The 18665-nt window shown below is 34.4% G+C and overlaps 2 protein-coding genes across 5 annotated transcripts in view; one reads left to right on the forward strand and one right to left on the reverse strand.

The window, feature by feature from the left end:
• Positions 1 to 10051, reverse strand: part of LOC134538268 (polycomb protein suz12-B) — a 56486-nt gene extending 46435 nt beyond the window's left edge. The window contains exon 1 of one of the 2 annotated variants that reach the window (XM_063379435.1): positions 9850 to 10051. In XM_063379435.1, the coding sequence (XP_063235505.1) occupies positions 9850 to 9949 (100 nt within the window). In that variant the 5' untranslated portion in view covers positions 9950 to 10051. Of the gene's footprint in view, positions 1 to 9707; positions 9787 to 9849 lie in introns of those variants that run through there. The other variant, XM_063379443.1, reaches the window with a different exon arrangement.
• LOC134538280 (threonylcarbamoyladenosine tRNA methylthiotransferase) overlaps positions 2209 to 18665 on the forward strand; it is a 63396-nt gene continuing 46939 nt past the window's right edge. For 2 of the 3 annotated variants that reach the window (XM_063379463.1, XM_063379455.1), the window contains exons 1-2: positions 10210 to 10402; positions 10752 to 11040. In XM_063379463.1, coding sequence (XP_063235533.1) covers positions 10752 to 11040 — 289 coding nt within the window. In that variant the 5' untranslated portion in view covers positions 10210 to 10402. Of the gene's footprint in view, positions 2282 to 10209; positions 10403 to 10751; positions 11041 to 18665 lie in introns of those variants that run through there. The other variant, XM_063379472.1, reaches the window with a different exon arrangement.

An 18665-nucleotide genomic window follows, 5' to 3' on the forward strand; every position in this document is an offset into this window, starting at 1 on the left:
CACTTTGATTTTAGTATGTTTTTGGATATGTATAATGTAGATATTACACCGATTCCTGCACAAATGATTTGTTCCATTGCATTAAGGTACCTTACCTACCAAATTCAAAAACTCAACGGAATAAATAAACCTAAATGTACGTACGAAAGCGTTGCCTACGCTATTTTTAAGGGACGACGTCCGCTTTCACGCCAAACCAAATCTCACGGCAAGGAAGCAATAGGCAAACATGTGTATTGCATTATTTTTTAAAAGAGCACGAATCACGCTCAGTAAACTATTATAAATGGCTAGGGCTTTGCTCCATTCAGTTTTGTGCAGGGGCTCAAACTAAGGCGGTGGCATCTTCAATACAATAGTGTGACGACTCGCACAATGCAACTAAATGTTAGTAATGATAGTGTGCTGGGTTCGAACCCACAACAAACGTCACAAGAGTCTAGCGGCAGCACCGCTACTTCCTGCAACTGGCTGCAAATGCCGAGCCTTTCCGAAGTTGGCCGATCGGGAGCGCCTACCCCCTGGATGTTTTTTTTTTTATTTTTACGCGCGCGTTTTTTTGTCTCCAGTATAAAAAAGCCACACAGATTGTTTAGTGGATGGTTGGTTATATTAGGTTAAGTATAGCTACATTAAAAATACTGTAAAATCAGTTTATGGTTGCTTAGCAAATAACTTTTTAATATGTAGCTATCCAGCGCTAGGAAACCGTTTACATGATTTCACAGTATATTTAATGTCTTAGACCCTAAGTTTAATGTAGCTATCCTAACCAAATCAACCGCCCACAATGTTTTAAAGTATTTACAATGTAGCTAACCTAACCTAATTGACCATTAGTTATCATGTCCATACCTGAAAATTACAAGTTGCGTAAAATTGCAAGGGAATATGGGGCGTCCCGAGAATATTTGTGGAAGGCAAAGACTTCCTAGATTTTATACGGTATGAAAAATATACAAATCCACGAAGTACGTTTCTTCAATTACGTATTTTCCTGCCTTGTTTATGGTTTATACTTTTAACAACACTTCCATATTTATTTACAATTAACAAAAAAAAAAAACCGAAGATGCACGATCGGACGTTTTGCTCTCTCGTCAGTGAAAAGAAGGCTTCCCGTTGCGGGATCGCGCCGCCGGCCCCGGAACGAGCGTGAGCGCGAGCGGTGCGGCATTTGCAGCCAGTTGCAGGAAGTAGCGGTGCTGCCGCTAGACTCTTGTCAAACGTCAAGTTTCCTAAGCTCTGAATATTTAACTTCGCCTATTTATAGATAAATTACAGAAAAAAAGAAGGAAAAAAAAGGGGGGGGGGGGTTAAATATCACCAAAACATATTTATACCAGTATGAAAACAATACAAAACAGGACAATATGGAAAACTCTAGCCAATAAGCATTGGCGAAGCGCGAGACAATTGCATTGCTTTCAAGCTATTTTACACTCCATTCATAGTTACCACTACTTTTAACTAGTTTCACGCACTGAAAAACGGAGGTACACTTCATACCGCCAGGTTCATTGCCATCACTTGTCTCGCGTATCTCTTACAATTTCCCTAATTGTCCCTATTACAATATTTCATGCAAGTCTACGTTCTTGATTATATTTGTAGTCATAAAAAACTATACACCCTAGGAATAGTATTATTAATATAATATTGTACAAGTATCATCAGCGCAACGTAGTTTTAATACATGCCAATAGGTAGCGCTGAAGTGTTTTAATTTCGTAAAATGAAAACTTATGTAAAGGACTATAACCTAAGATTTTAAACAACGTTCACTTAGCAGACTATTATGCCTTATAAGTAGCTTGGGTGACATTCTACACATTATGGGCAAAGTTCAGGTCAGCACGTCTAGCGTTTATGTTATTTATCGCCCAACACGGCAATCGTGTAAAAGAAACGAAACCATCATGGAAACTTACATGTTCCACAACTCTCAACAGATGGCTCTGCACGTAAACTAATGCGGAACTAGCAACTAGTTTCACATTATAAATTATACGCGATTATTATCTACGGCAACGAAACTTAAGTATATGGCAGAGCTTAATATATAAATCTGTCAAGTTAAAAGGAGGAACAATCAACGTAAAGCATAAACTGTAGTAGTATGAACCACTCTACACTACTGATGGGTAATCACCATGATGGTATTTGTAACATTGCGCAGGTAAAGCCCACATGATCCTTACCAGATTCATGTGGAAATGATGAACGGATTCTCACATTTACAATATGTGAAACCTGGAACCTGAATGTTACGCTATTCCAGGTAATATCCATCTGATCCAACAATTAACCAAAAAACCAAAAATAGAATAAATAGCTTTACACTTAAATGACACATGTACAAATAATACAAAGATGTTAAGATGACTAACAAAATAAATCTTATTTACACCACCACCATTAATAAATCTCTAAATTTATGAAATATATTATTCTCAGCCACATGTTGCAATCAACAATTGGGGAACAAAGTAATGTCAGCTATATGTTCATGGTTCATACCCTCTTATGCAATTAAAAATTACTTCACTTAATTGCCTTAAAAAAGATGTGGAAAACTATTTGTTGGTCACAAAATCTCTCAAGAAACCAACAATGTTGCATAGTCCATGCACAAAAAATAATTTTGTTGGTTAGTTCAATTCTTACAAATAACCAATATTGTCCTTAAATTACCCCTGGAAAGCAGTGAAAATTGCAGCCCTAAGATTTAATTTGATCACTAATTACATTTACTTTATAAGTTCAAAGTAAGGCAGTAAAAATACACATTTTTAGTTTAAAGGTGAGATACAATATTCACAAAATTAATGCACAACTGGTTTTAAAATATAACTTCTAATCAAGTGCCTGAAATTTGCAAATTGTACTATGCATGCACAAACGTTTGCTGCCAAGTCAGAAACAAAAGAATATTAAACTGCCCAAATTTATCCATTACCTGCAATCAGTCTTTATTAGTTTTTAAGGATTCTCAGTGAATTTTAAGGATTTTTAAGGCACCTTATTCAAGTTAAAGAGAAATTAAAGGCTCTTTAAAGATCTTAAGGTGGTGTACAAACCCTATATGTTGGCCTGTTCAATTAATAGACTCAACACTCTATACCAGTGGCTATGAAGCTAAAGTAGCAGCAGGAAGGCAAGCTATGGCAGCCACATGTACAGTTATTGTACATATGTAACATTTAAATGCATGGTGCTTATTTTAAACTTCAGTATTAAATTTCTCAAAAGGCTAATACGATGGTCAATATGCAATCAAAGGTTTAATTGAATAATCACCACGTAAACCTAATGAACAATTAGCAATTCCCCCCCCCCCCCCAAATATGTTTAACATTTTTCAGCTAGCAGTCACTAGTCTATTTTGTGCTTACATTGCAGTACAGAGGAAGTGGCACTCACCACCGACTATTGCCAGATTGATACTACCTGGATTGTTAACACTAAAAATATTATTTTGTATGCAATCTTTAATTATAATATAATTTAATATAGCTTTTGAAATTATACTTCCTTAGTGCCTTACGGAAAAATGCTAAGAGTAAATTTTTACGATTTTCACAGAAGATGGCGGACAATGTGTATGAACATAAATCCAGATAGTCACTTTCATAAAAAATTGGGGACATACTAAATGTATTGGTGTGCAAAATGAAATGTTATGGTAGTGAAACTACCCTGGAATACATTTGGTAAACTAAAATAGTCATAGTAAAGAGTAATTCCAGGTTTTAAAAACCCTAAGGATACTGGTATTACAAAACTTATAATACATATTCTCCTTACAATCTTCTGTCAGGCTTTGTAACACAGTGAGTATAGATTGTGGTTAATAAGCTAAAAGAATGTGATTCAAAACTCGACAGAGGAAATTTTTTTTAATGAGCTTTAAGCAAATATAAATATATTTTATTTGTTTATCACACTGCTATAATATTATTAAATACACAGCTTCATCCATTGGATTATTTTATACTAGGCAGGCCTATATCCTCTAGTTTTAGTTTTAAGTAATATTAAATTAATTCTGTTTGTTAGGAAATGAATTTCCATGAATTCATATTAGTAATAAAAAACAAAACTATGATAGTACAATTATCCTTTAATACTTAATAATTTAATTTAACCTAAAAAATTCCTTGACAAAAATAAGGTTCAAGTCAGGGTTTGGTATTCTTTCAAGTCTATTTCATTTTTTTCATATTATAGTTTATCCTTTCGCACTGCAAATCAAATGATTTTATAGTCGACATAGCTGCTCTGGTGACGAAACTACACGTGAGCCGCGTTCAGAAATTTAGTGATTGATATTTAACACATTTATTAAGAACATTTATTTATTGTAAGCATTAGAGATAGAAATTACATTTATAGACTTTTGCAAGTGTATTTATATATGTAAAGTTATGATCCATTATGTATAATTTATTTGTATTTAAATTATTACATTATTACTTAATAAATAATTAAAATTAATAAATTAGAATAAAAATTCAGCATATTTATTGATTTTCATTATAATTTAAGATTCACCTCTATTATTTTAATAAATTAAATAATTAATTTCATAGACATGTTTGTATTAAAACTGAATACTGAGTGTTTATTTGATTAATTTTTTTTAATAAATTTCAAAAAACTTCAGTGTTGTAACCGAAAAAGAAATGTAACTGCAAATGCATGTATATAAGTACACACATCTTTTTTTAATTTGACTATTTGTTATTTTTAGGACCATTAAATAATGTAAAATGGCAGTATTATTTCACAGGAGGAACTCTTTGTTGCAGCCAGTCAGCATCAATAACAAGGCATTCCATTAAACTGTCAGCTATGATCAAACACAGCCAACATTTTTAATGTTAAATTATATAAAACATGTATTGAATAAAGGTTGAAACCAAAATGACATCTTTCAGCTGCGTTTCCTTTTAAAAATTGAATTTATCTGTGTGTGTGGAGTCCACATGCGACAAAAGTGAAACTTCTTGTTTATTATATTATTAGGTATAGGAAACACAAATCTCTTTGGTTGTCGCAGCATGCAATTTGAACTCCCTATTGCCTAACATTGTAGTGAACAATTCTTTAATAATTAAAGTTGTTTGAATCCCTGTTACCCTGTTTTGGGTGTATAAATTTCTATATAGTAAAATACTACCTTCGCAAAGTTGCCATAATATTTGGCATTTGAGAACCATAAACTAACTATCAGTTTAATGAGCGCCAGCACAACATCCAATGTAAATCTCGACTGCAAGTTATTATTTTTAAAATGATATAGAGATTCACAAATTGATAAAGTGAAGTTATCAGAGTAATAATTATCCTTCAGATCAAAAGAAGGTACAGAACTTTACAATATAGTTACCTTTTGAACTCTGCAGAGCTATTTTCCATGAAAACTATAAATACTGCTATTAAGTTGCTCTGGATAACATTCATTTTTCACTTATGTACACAAATTATATTTTTATGCACAATTTAAGTTTAACACTTATCAAGTTAACCTCAGACTAGCTAGCAATGTAGAGTAGTGGTTTTAATATTAAACGAAAGTCTTGTTTCTTGGATATCCCTTGGGTGTTTATTTGAGAGAAATAACAGTAAATCATTCAATCTGTTCGAAGAAACAAAACCAAATACAGTGTAAACTCTTTATAACGTCACTCGATTTAATGACAACCTCCTTAAAACGTCGTAATTGCTTGACTTTGGTTGGTTTACCTTGTTTTCTATACAATAATACACTCCATATAGCGTCACGCTCACTCTATTTAACGACAACAATACAGCATTATAAATCATTAAGAAGCACTTTCTAAGTTGTCGAAGTTGATAAGAACTGCAGCTGTGTACGTTCTTTTGTTTGCTGTTTTGTTGTTATATAATCTAGCACGTGTTTACTTTGACTGACATACCGGAGATTCTAACAAAATTTTGTCTTTTGTTTTTGTATGATGAACTTGCACATGTTTGCTAGACTTTTATCAAGTTGTTACACGTTATAATTATCGCAGTTGCTTACAGACTTTCGAAATGTAAACATGGCGAGTAAACGAAAATCTTTGAGTATTGACGAATAGAGGCGGGAGAAAAGATCAGTGATGTTGGAAGACGCTTTGGATTTAGCCACTCTACCGTATCTACAATACGGAAAAACAAAGAAAAAATAATAGACTATACGCAATAAGTGTTGTTATTTGTATCAATATTAACATTCGAGTGTAAAATGTGTACTATATTAGTAAATACATATTATTATAGAATAGTAAAATGATATCTTTTATTTCTCTCCATTTAACGACCACTCTCTATAACGCCGAAAAATGCTCAGTCCGTTAAGTGTCGTTATATAGATTTTACACTGTAGTTAACATATTGTAATAGAGAACAGTAATAACTTGGTAAGCAAACTATTAAATTTGGATGTTATCAGATTTAAAATTAACTAAGACCTTTTTTTCCAAACTACATTCATCTAGTACATAACCTGGATGAAACGTCATCACTTATGTATTTTCATGGATTAATGTTCTTCGTACAGTTTTCAATTCTCTTCAGTAAGGAGTCCTTGGAAGATGTCGACTTGTAGACTTCAGCAGTTCTCTTCACTGATTTACTGACCATTGAGGTAGAATCCATGATATGTCCTAGGCAGTTCTACGAACTATTCTGCGACACTAATGTTCACCCGTAGTATTCAGTAGTACCTTTTACAGTTTGCGTATCATTGTAGTAGAAGCCATGATGCATCGCAGAAAGTCTGCAAACTATTCAGTAATTTCTCTTGTAGTTTGTGTATCATTTTGGTAGAAGTAACCATGCATTGTGGTAAGTCCTCGAAATGTAGAATTACGTAGTTCCACATGTTCAGACTTCAAGCACTGCTTCAAGTTCAAAGCGAGTAACTCCAGTGGAAATTTCGTTTAGTTCTTATGAAAGTTCAGGTGCGCAAAATTAATTATATCCATTCATGTCCTGAACATAACCGTATTTAGTAAGCACTTTTCTAAGTACATGTTAGGGAAATCAAATACTTTCTCTATGGAATTCAATTTATTTGATTTAACAATTTTTAACTTCATTTACTATTTCAAAAAACATGAGTTAGGTCCTTTTAAATTATCCTCGGGAGCCAGTGCTAAAAATATAAGTATTTTGTTACAAGACGGTACAAATTATGCCAAGTTTTAAGTAAGCTAGTACCAAAGGCTACGTCATTTTGAAATACTATAATTTCCTCTAAATAAACTTCAACACTCAAGAACATAGGAAGTGACACTGAACTCTAAAAAAAAAAAAAAAGGGGGGGGTCCAGTTTAAAACAAAATAAAAATACTCTTTGTAATAACATTCAAGTTTGCCAAAAAATTCAATATTAGTTAGCACCCTAATTAATTTCTTTGTAACTGATATTATATATATATATATATATATATATATATATATATATATATATATATATATATATATATATGAGTGTGTGTTTTATATTAATTACAATACAATACTTCCACAACATGAATTTACTTGAGTCAATAAAGTTAAAATTACTTCAACTAGAAAAAATGGAAGAGCGAAAATGATGTGAAACTTATCTATGACAGTAGCTATCTTCTAGGTGTATTTTAAAATAGTAGCGCATTATGTTATAATGCAAAATAATGTCACAACAAATATATATACATATAAAAAACAATAATTCAAATGAAATTAGTAGATTTATCATATTTACTATGTGAAGTTAAAATTAGGATACTACTATTTCCCAAAAGTTATTTCTGAAAATTGGGTAAAAATATCTTATTACCAAGTTAATCCCTTGATCCCAAGGGCATGATCTTGTATACATAGTGTGGTACATGATGCTGGAGGTTTTAATTTAGTACATCGAAAAATCCCGGACATAACAAAAAACTTCTTATTAGCCTACAATGAAATATAATATAACTTGAATTTGAAAAAAAATTTTTACAAAAGACCTGACATGATTTGTTTGTATTGTGATAGTCAAGTTTTTGATTTGTCACTATTTTTTGATAAACTAATTAAAACAGCAAGCATCATGTACCATAGGATAAATAAATACACAATCATACCATCAGGATAAAAGGATGAAATTGGATACGTAATATAGAAAAATTACTGAAAATTGTTTCTAATATTAAAGTAATGCTACAAATATGCATCAAGATAAATAATTAATAAAGTAACAATCACTCTGCTACCATTCAGCAGCGACAAGCACATTGGCTCATCGTACCAGTGGATTCAGTCTTACAGCAGCATATTTTAAATCCATTCACCACATGAGATATATTATGGCCAAAAATTTATGATAGTGTTATGATTTCAATAAATAAGAGTTACATATAATATTTTTACCTTTGCAAAAGAAAAAGCAATACAGCTCCTCCTTTAATCAGATGTTTCACGCAAAGAATCACGGATTACAATTGTTTTTTTTGATATGACCAACAACCCCCTTTTGATTTTACTACCCACCCATTGATTTTCACTGATTCATTTCACTTACAATTGGGCTTTCACCAGGTGACAAGGGGTCCTCCCCTTTCACACTCTACACCCCCTTTAGTCTTACACTCAGGCCCTTTGCATCTCACCCCTGGCACTCCTATCTCCAGCCCATTCCACTCCCTCCCTGTCCTCACTAGGAAGGCGTGCCTCTCTCTTCTTTCCGTTGGCCCCCATTCTCTCCAGAGCTTCTGTAATCTCTGTCCTCTATACCCACCTCTGTGCACCCTAGTTCCCAGCTGTCCCCAGTCACCCTCTCCCTGTATCACCTTAAACATCCTGAGTAACCTTTCCACCCTCCTCCTACTCTGTAATGTTTCCCAACCCAATTCTTAATCATCTCAGATGGACTGTGAATTTCCCCCTCTTGCCCTTTCCTCTTCCTCCACATACCCATCACCCATCTCGCTGCTTCACGCTGCACCTTCTCCAGCTCTCTTACCACAACCATAAGTAGGGGTCCCAGATCACAGCTATATACTCCATCATTGGTCTGACCAACGTGAAGTATACCTCCTCCCTTAACCTATTCCATGCTCCCTGCAGGTCCTGCCAAGCAACCCCAGCACCCTCCTCCCCTTACTCACTATTCATTGAAACCGTTTTGCCCATCGCAGGTTATTTTACAGGATCACCTCCATGTACTTATATTGTTATGCCTTCTTTATTCCGTCCCTTCCAGCTATAAACTTCCCTCGCTACCTTCCTCTTCCTCGTGAATCTAACTACCTTTAACTTACAAACATTCTATCACATTCCGTTCTTCACTGTCCAGCATTATAGTTTGATCATATCCTTAAACAATCATCTGCAAACATTCTCAACCTTTGTTTCCTCTCACTAAGGAAGTCTTCTACCCAACTTATGACTCTGTCCAATTCTTCATCAGCCTCTTGTGGGCAACTTATCAAAACCATTCTCTAAATCAATGACTAGCCAAATGAATTGGATAAAAATCGATTCCAATAATAATATTATTCTTTCACAATTCGCCACATACATGTACTAGCATACCAAATGTCGTGCTAGAGTAATAACGAAAAACATACAAATTCATTTAGGAAAACAACCAAGTGTACTCGACTCCACCTCTCATGTACGTGACTAATCACATAGATTACTTGTTACAATATCAACACAACACTCACCTTATAATAATTCATATTCTATTGTGTTGTGCGCTTTTAAGCAAATGAACATTTAGATATACTTGAAAACCAATAAACCTTTTTTGTGTACAAGATCGGTTTGATGTTTACAACAGTGTAACAAACAAAAAGAAAAACTCACTTTCAAAAGCTTGCAGAAACAATTCATGGTCAGCTTGCACTGGATCCATTCTCTGATTTTTTGATGTTTCTTGTTCTTTATCCCGCTTCTTTGGTGCCATATTTTATTTTAAGAGAACCTACAAAACACAAACACTACACGATTACCGGGAAACCATTCCCCATCGTTCAATCGGTTCAATCAACTCAGTGAACACTGTCACCAATTGTAGAAAGTTAATCACCTTCAGGTAAATTAATTTAATTATATTGTTCGTAAGTTTTATATGTTTTAAAAAAGTTTATGATTATGCCCTTTATTATAAATTCCACTAATATTACAAGGAAAAATCTATTTGGTAATTTCAAAAACAACTATCTCATACAAGTTATCCAACACAACCGCGTAACAATTCTTTCAATGGTTCCTCGTTCCTCGTCAACATTTCGCATCAATCATCTGCGTCTGCAGATGTTTTGGTTTTGAAATGGTTGAATTGTGTAAAATTGTGTGAAATATAATGTTTTAAAACCTTTGTATTTTTATGTGCATTAAATAACCTAGAACTCATAAGGTTTGTATGTATTTTAAGTTGTGATTATGAATATTGTAATAATTTAATTAGTTAAAAAATATAATTTAAATTTGTGAAAAATACATAGCAATGTATTTGTGCAAGTCTAGATTACAATATCATAAAATAATTTATAATGTTGGTTACCTAGGCAAAATGACTGTTCTCTGTAATGATAGCCTATAACTCTGTAGGCTAAGTTGTGAAATGCATATATGGTAGCTATTCTATAAAATATCTATCGTAGCCAACATTTAGGTAGAGTCCCATTTGTTGGCATGCCTTGTTATTTGGTGACAATAACACTAGTCATTAAGGATGGTTAAGTATTCTCATTTTTATCCTTTAGATGCCTGTTCCATGTGAAGAGATCATCGAGGACATAGAAGATCTTATATCGTCCCAGGAAGTCGTCGTGAAGGAGAGGAGCCATGTCAAAACCAGAGTTACTGTGCGGGCAAAGCGGAAAGCCCAGAAAACGCAGGAGCAAGTTCCAGAGGTGGATGAGTCTTTGGGGCCTGTCAGCTACATACCAGGAACACAAACAGTGTATGTGAAGACATGGGGCTGCGCTCACAACAACTCTGACAGTGAATACATGGCTGGACAACTGGCTGCTTATGGCTACACACTCAAGGGTATGTTTCAGACGGGATATGTGTGACCCACCAGAAGGTTTAAAGATGTGGATGACTAAGGCGAGGTACAGTATTTGATAGACACCCCATTCATGCTACATTGTGGTTATCAGTGGCTGTGTTACATGCACGTTACGCTCATGCGGCAATGGTTGATTTTAACTTCATTTATGTGGTTGAAACCCACGTGAAACCCTACCTTCACGTACATCTAAATACAGGAAAATTGGGCGAATTGACATGTTGAATGGTTCAATTTATCTCTAAACAAACAAATAATGGATCTCAGGTTTTCTGATATGCTCGTTTGTGCCATTATCCAATAACAGTCGGTTATAAAATAAAGCCAGAATTACAGCAATTCATTCCAGACACACAACACAGTCTATAGCCAATGTGACAATGTTTATTAGCTGTATCCTTGAATCCCTCTTCCTGTTCCTTTATATTCCCCTTTCCTATTCACTCTATTGTATTTTGACACTCTGTGAGTTGTGCAGTGATAAAACATTTGACTCAAATGCGTGAACATCCATGTCCATCCATACTGATCCCCCCCCCTCCCCTGCAAATGCTGGTGTTTTTTTTTTCTTTTAAAAAAAAAACAAAGGCAGAGGCCAAACCCTCCCAAATTTTCCTGAATTTGGTTGTTGTATAAGTTTCTGGTGGCGATGTGCTGATGAGACGGGAAGCCAAACTTAATTATTCGTCTCCACTTCCTTCTCGACCTTTTTGATTAATTATTCTTCCATCCCCACTCTCTTTCCCAATCTCCTTCACTGCTAGTGACCTGTCTACTTCTCTTTCTTTTGCTTCCTCTCTAATTTCTCATTTTAATAGTTCCCTTTCTCTACTCTTTCTATGTCGTTTATGTGTTAAAGTACACATTATGTTGTTATGAAACTCCTTCATTATTAGTGTAATCTCTATGCTTTTTGTTTTTACTAAAACAGTAGTTATGTTTTGTTTCCTGATTCTTCTTTTAAAATAATATGTTGTAGTTAATATAAAATTAACTAAATAAATGCCTTCTTCAAAAATATGGTTTTATATATTTTAAGAACCAACTTCAACAGGTTATGGGCCCAGACGCCTGGGAATATTCTTTAAGGTTCTTAAAATTAAGAAGGTAAGCAGTTCATCAGTTTAAGTATTCAGCACAACTTGGAATCAAAGCATTTGAGTTCATCCTCAGTTCCTCAAATAACATTATTAGAAGGAAAATCTAATTGGGAGAACTGGAAGGCTAGAATTAGGATGGCCTTACGTTTAATTCCAAATGCAATAGATATAATTTATGGATTGTTAAAACCACCAGAGATTGATACAGCTGAAAAAGAATCAGAAGATTATAAAAGGCAATTATCCCTGTTTAAATGTACAGACAATCAAGCTTTACTGGTTATGTCAAATAACATGACTGAAGAAATGTTCGAAAAAGTTTGTAGATATGAATCTGCTGCTGCTGCTGATGTGGTTAGGACTTTGTCAACTTTTCGATACTTTTTCTGAAGACAGAATTTTTGATTTATATAATAATTTCTTTGAAGCGAAATGGTCATCCGAAGACAATGTTGTAGGATTTATATCAAGAGTGTCTAATGTCTGGAATCAATTATTGAAACAAGAGATTCAAAAACAACCTGAAGGTAACAAAGATGTTTTATTAATTTGTAAAATTTTGAAATCTTTGCCCAAAAAATTTAAAACATTTACTAATGGTTGGCGATGGATTAATGATGAACATAAGAATTTAGATAATTTAACGCAAAAATTGTGTACATTTGAAAACAATTTACTTGAGAGTATCTTTGAAGAGATTTTACATGTTAGAGGGGTAACAGAAATGGACAAAACCATACGAGGTAAGCAGTATAAACCTTCTTTTAACAAGAGCCAAATGACATGAGCTTATTGCGATAAGAAAGGTCATTATATTCAAAAGTGTGGATTTTGGATTGCAGATGGTAGACCCCCTAAACCAGCAAAAGCTAAATGTACAAAGGCTGAAGGAGCTACACTTTTTACAGTTAGTTCAGATGCTTTAGTTACAGAATCCAATAGTCAAAATTGGTATGTGGATAATGGAGCTACCCATCACATTTGCAATAGAAGAGACTGGTTCAAAACATTTGATCATTTTTCTGATGGTGATCATGTGATTATTACTGCAGATGGTTCACAAGTAAAAGCTATTGGTCAAGGATCTATTGAAATTGAGGCATTCTCAGAAGGAAGATGGAAAAAATATGTTTTATTAGATGTTTGGTGTGTACCAGGCATTTCAAAGAATTTGTTTTCACTCCTGGCTGTTCAAGATCGTAGACCTAAGAGCAAATTCCAATCAACAGCGCTCTTGTGCAAGTTATTTGAAGGTAAGGACACACTTGTTACAGGCAAACGTCAAAAATATGGTGGACTATATGAATTGGCAGTTAAAATCATTCAACCAAAAAAAACCCGAAGGTAACCAAACTATTACTTTGAATAAATCTAACTTCAACTCTATCATGAAAGAATGGCTCATCAAGACAAATGTCATATAAAAGAAGTCATCAAGGAAGAGTTAGGTTTAGTTGTGCCAGTGGATAGTGAACTTTGTGGAGGGTGTATCAATGGAAAGGCCCATAGACGAAAATTTGGACATCGAAAAAGGGCAGAGAACCCAGGAGAGCTAATACATTTGGACGTATGTGGTCCTATGGTTCAATCAACAAGTGGATTCAAATATTTATTAGTGTTAAAGGATGACTGGTCCAGATTTAGGAGAGTTTATTTCCTTATAACTAAGGATGAAGTTTCAGAAAAATTAAAAGACTTCATATCCGAAATGTAGATAAATGGCCATGTTATAAAATCTATGCTAAGTGATCATGAAGGAGGGTTCAATAATGAGAAAGTGCATAACATTTTAAGGTCTCATGGTATTGAAATGAAATACACAATGCCATATACTCCACATCAGAATGGTTGTGCTGAGAGGGAAAATAGAACAATTGTTGAAGCAGCAAGAACTCTTATGCATTCCAGGAAAGAATCATTTTACCAAAAGAATGATGGGCTGAAATGATTAATACTGCAGCATACATTCTCAATAGAACAGGCATTCATCTGTTAAAGGGAAATCACCTCATGAATTATAGATTGGACAAAAACCATATATTAAGCACTTACCTACGTATAATTGGATCTAAATGTTGGGCACATGTACCGAGAGTTCATAGAAAGAAATTTGACAAGAAAGCTCAAGAAGGAATTTTAATTGGATATGATGGAGATAATGAGTACAGAGTTCTGTCCAAAAACAAACTCATAAGATCTCGTGATGTTATATTTCAAGAAGCCACTAGCATGCCTGCTGTTCAGCAATTATGCACACCAATCAGAGATTCACAAGTTACAGTAAATCTTGGACCTGAGGAAGATGAACCAGATATTCAAAAAGATACTGGGCAGAATGAAGAATGTTTCAGAGAATTTAATGAAGAGGACAGCGAATCAGAAATGGAATTAAGCAATGAAGTTGTGAACTGGGAAAGAGGTAGAACTCTCAGAGATATCTCTAAACTCACGAAACCTAAACACATGGAAGACTATGTGAATAGTGTTGAGACTAGTTTAATTCCTCAGACATATAAGGAAGCAATGGAGAGTGAAGAATCTGATCTTTGGTACAATGCCATGGAGCATGAAATAAATTCTCTCAAGGAAAATAAAACCTGGACTGTATGTGAATTGCCTCCTAAAAAGAAAGCCATAACATCTAAATGGGTGTTCAAAAAGAAGTGTAATGCTGACGGTTCACTGGATCGAATTGCCTCCTAATAAAAAAGCCATAACATCTAAATGGGTGTTCAAAAAGAAGTATAATGCTGACGGTTCACTGGATCGCTATAAGGCAAGATTGGTAGTAAAAGGCTTTGAACAGAAGAAAGGGCAGGACTATGAAGATACATTCAGTCCAGTAGCCAGGGCGACTACTATTAGAACAGTGCTTAGCGTGGCTGCCAGTGAAAATATGCATCTTTACCAATTTGATGTATCTTCAGCCTTCCTTAAGGCTCGGTCTCATAGCAGATATGCAATGGTAAAAAGTGTTCATTTTGCTACACTCTTACAGGGTGTCTACTGACCCTGGAAAACCTGGAAAACCTAGAAATATCAGGGAATTTTGTAATCAGGGAAAAATCAGGGAATTTTTGTTTGGTAGGTTGTAGTTGGCAATACGTTTTTTGTTTATTGATCAGCTTGCATTGACGTGGCATCATGTGTATCCCCTCCCATTTTTATTTTTGAATGGCAAATAACGAACAGTTCCCACGTCCATTTTCTTTTATTTACCATCAGATTCGGAAGAGTCGTCAAATCACGTGATACAAACTGGTTCAAGATGGTCTGTTATCCTGCTGACGTACGTGCTGCAGCATGTGCTTCCCACGTTCAGATTATACCGACAGGTGCATTTAATTTTAAGTATCTATGGATGCCCTCAACGTAAACTGGACATTTTTGTTATCTTTGAAAACAGATATCACAGACACTTTTGGTGAAGATTCGCCATTGTTGCTAGAAATTGGTATCTGTGGGCTTCATACGGTCCATGGTGCTTTCAAAACTGGAATTTCTGCTACACAATGAGACGTTGTTAGTTTTTTGAGGCACAGTTACTATTTGTTTAAGCACGTACCTGCAAGGAGGGCAGATTACATTAGAATAACTGGATCAGAGCTTTTTCTCAAGAAATTTTGTGCAATCAGATGGAATACTGCAGTTGCTGAGCGTGCCATGAAAACGTTACCCCATCTAAAGAAATTTGTTAGTGAAGTTTCTATTTCATCTTTCTCTTTCAGTGTAGTGAAAAGTGCTCTTGAAGATAATCTAAAAGTAAAATTGACATTCTTCCACTTTTTGGCGTCAGAGCTGGAATTTTTTCTCACAATGTTCCAAAGTGAAGCACCCATGGCACCTTTTCTCTGTGATTCACTGGTAGACATTTTATTAGCTTTGGCAGGAAAGTTTTTGAAACCAGGAGTACTGAAGAGCTTTAGGGAGAAATGCAATTATCTCGATTGGATGTAGATAACCAGGAAAATCTATTGACTGCTAACAATATCAAGTTGGGTTATGCAGTACGCCATGCCATCAAGAAAGAGAAAGTACCAGAAAAGTCTGTCCTGTTACAGAAAAATGATAGGACTTGTTTAAAGGTTATGGTAAAAAAAACTTCAAGACAAAAGTCCCCTGAAGTACAATCTTACCAAGGGAATTTCCTGCTTATGTCCGTCTGTGGCTTTAAATTCGGGTGTGAGGAAACAGCGTGTGAAGTACAGTTTAGAATGTTGTCTTCAAAACAGGTGGCTATCAGGACAAGAAGCTGATAACATTGAGTGATCATATCAGTTGGTATGTTCCTCGCAAGATTCTGCAGCACTGTTCACATCTTTTTCTCGAGAAGACGGGCGCCTTGATCACTTGTGGATGCTCATTCTTAAGGCACATACAGTAGCTTCCAAAACAGGCCTTCTAAAGTTTGTGAGGATGGTGTTGGTACTTTCCCATGGAAATGCATCATTGGAAAGAGGATTTTCAGTGAATTCTAATCTGCTGACAGAAAACTTGCAGGAAGAAATACTGATCGCATGAAGACAGATGTATGACTTTGTTCAACGTTCTGGAGGTGTAGAGCATGTTGATATCACCAAGTCCATGTTACAGTATGTAAGAAATGCTAGTTGTAGGCGTAAGGAAGCCCTGCAAACAAAACAAAAAGAAAAGGAAGCTACAGACAAGAAGAAGGCAGAAAAAAAAAGAGTTTAAGAGATCAAGGCATTGCAGTTGAAGAAGGCTTGAATGTTGGATTTGGCTTGTTCTGAAGTAAGTGCAATAGACGCAAAAGTTGATTCACTGCGAAATTGATGGGAGCTTCCTTTTACTAATGTTTTTTGCAAAAGGAAGTGTGTGAAATATTTGTAGCAGCATTTTTATTTGCCATCAATTGAGTCACTTTGGCCACGTTTGGAAGAAGGTAATTTTTTTACTAATTTAAGTAAGTTGAAATACTTTGAAACCCGTCAATGTAATATTATGCAGTTTTTTTTTTTTCAGTTTCTTGGAATGTCATAATTTTGTTAAAGAAAACCTGGAAAAATTCAGTTTTAGACCTGGAAAACCTGGAAAAATCAGGGAATTTAATTTACTAGATCTGGTAGACACCCTGCTCTTAGCTCAGCTTAGAAACATTAGAAAGCATAAAATTAATTATCTGCAGCAAGTAGACATTGTTGACATTGGCTGCATAGTAAAAGTTAGCGGCTTAACGGTTTTTAATAAGTTTTAAAAAAATATTATATTTGTTCATTTTTTAATTATCAAAAAATGGTTTTATTTTACAATACAGCTATAGGAAATTTTACGACGATATTGAATATATATACATTTGTGTACATTCGATAGATGGTTTGCTTATAAACAGTATTTCAAATATTTATATTTAGTTCCGGCGTTTGCCTCAAGAATGCATGACCCTGAGATCTGTTCCCCCACCACCGGCAATATCCCCTCCGCGCTCCGGCAGAGCGAGAGCTTGGACTTTCGCAAGGGGGGTTTAGGGGGTGGGGTACCACCCGCTGTGGCCACAACTTACCTGCGACCCTCTTTTTTTTTGCTTCCGACAATACACAAAGATGCACAAAGTGGTCGGTCGGGCGGATGTCGTCTTTCCCGCGTTCCAGGTATTTGTTTTATTGTTTAAGCTTCGTCGGCGCGGGAGCGGATCCTGTTTAGCTCGAGACGACAAAGCACCACCGAGTTTCATTCTGTACAAAGTACCAGTTTGTCCTATTATCCCGATCAGGATCTTCAGGATTAGAGATTTTTATACCCGGAGACACAGTAGTGTCTTGCACCATGTACTCGTATGAAATAAAGTTTCCAGAGGGAGCTTAATAAATTATCGTTTAAAATTAAAAACCACACATTAATGATAAATTGATCTAAAAAGTAAAAATAAATAATAGTAAACTAGAAAAACACGCTTTAATAGAAAACCAAACTAAAAAGTAAAAAATAAATAATATTTTAAAAACTTAAAAAAAAAAAAAAACATGCTTTCATATAAAACTAAAAAAAAAAAATAATTCAAAAAAATAAAATACAAGCTTTAATAGAAAACCAAACTAAAAAGTAGAAAATAATTTTCAATAAATTTAATTTATGAATAGTGTGATAAACAAAAAAAAATTATTGTAAAAAACCTGGGGCGCTTGATGTCAATTGTTATAATATTTTATTGACAGAGTAGAGTCATTATGGAAATATCTTAAAAAGCACCCCACACATTTTTACAATTAAGTAATGTTTTTTGATAGTCACACTATTATTAATTTAAATTTATTGAAAAATTATTTTATACTTTTTTATTTTAGTTTGGTTTTCTATTAAAGCATGTATTTGTAGTTTTTTAAACTATTTATTTTTACTTTTTAGTCTGTTTTCTATCAAAGCGTGTTTTTTAGTTTCTTAAACTATTATTTATTTTAAAAGAAGTACCATAGTATAAACTAAGGTAATTACATAAATTAGATAATTTACACTTATCTATGACGGTATTAGCTACTTTAAAATGT

Source organism: Bacillus rossius, chromosome 1 (assembly GCF_032445375.1).
Source record: "Bacillus rossius redtenbacheri isolate Brsri chromosome 1, Brsri_v3, whole genome shotgun sequence".
NCBI classification, from domain to species: Eukaryota; Metazoa; Arthropoda; class Insecta; order Phasmatodea; family Bacillidae; genus Bacillus; species Bacillus rossius.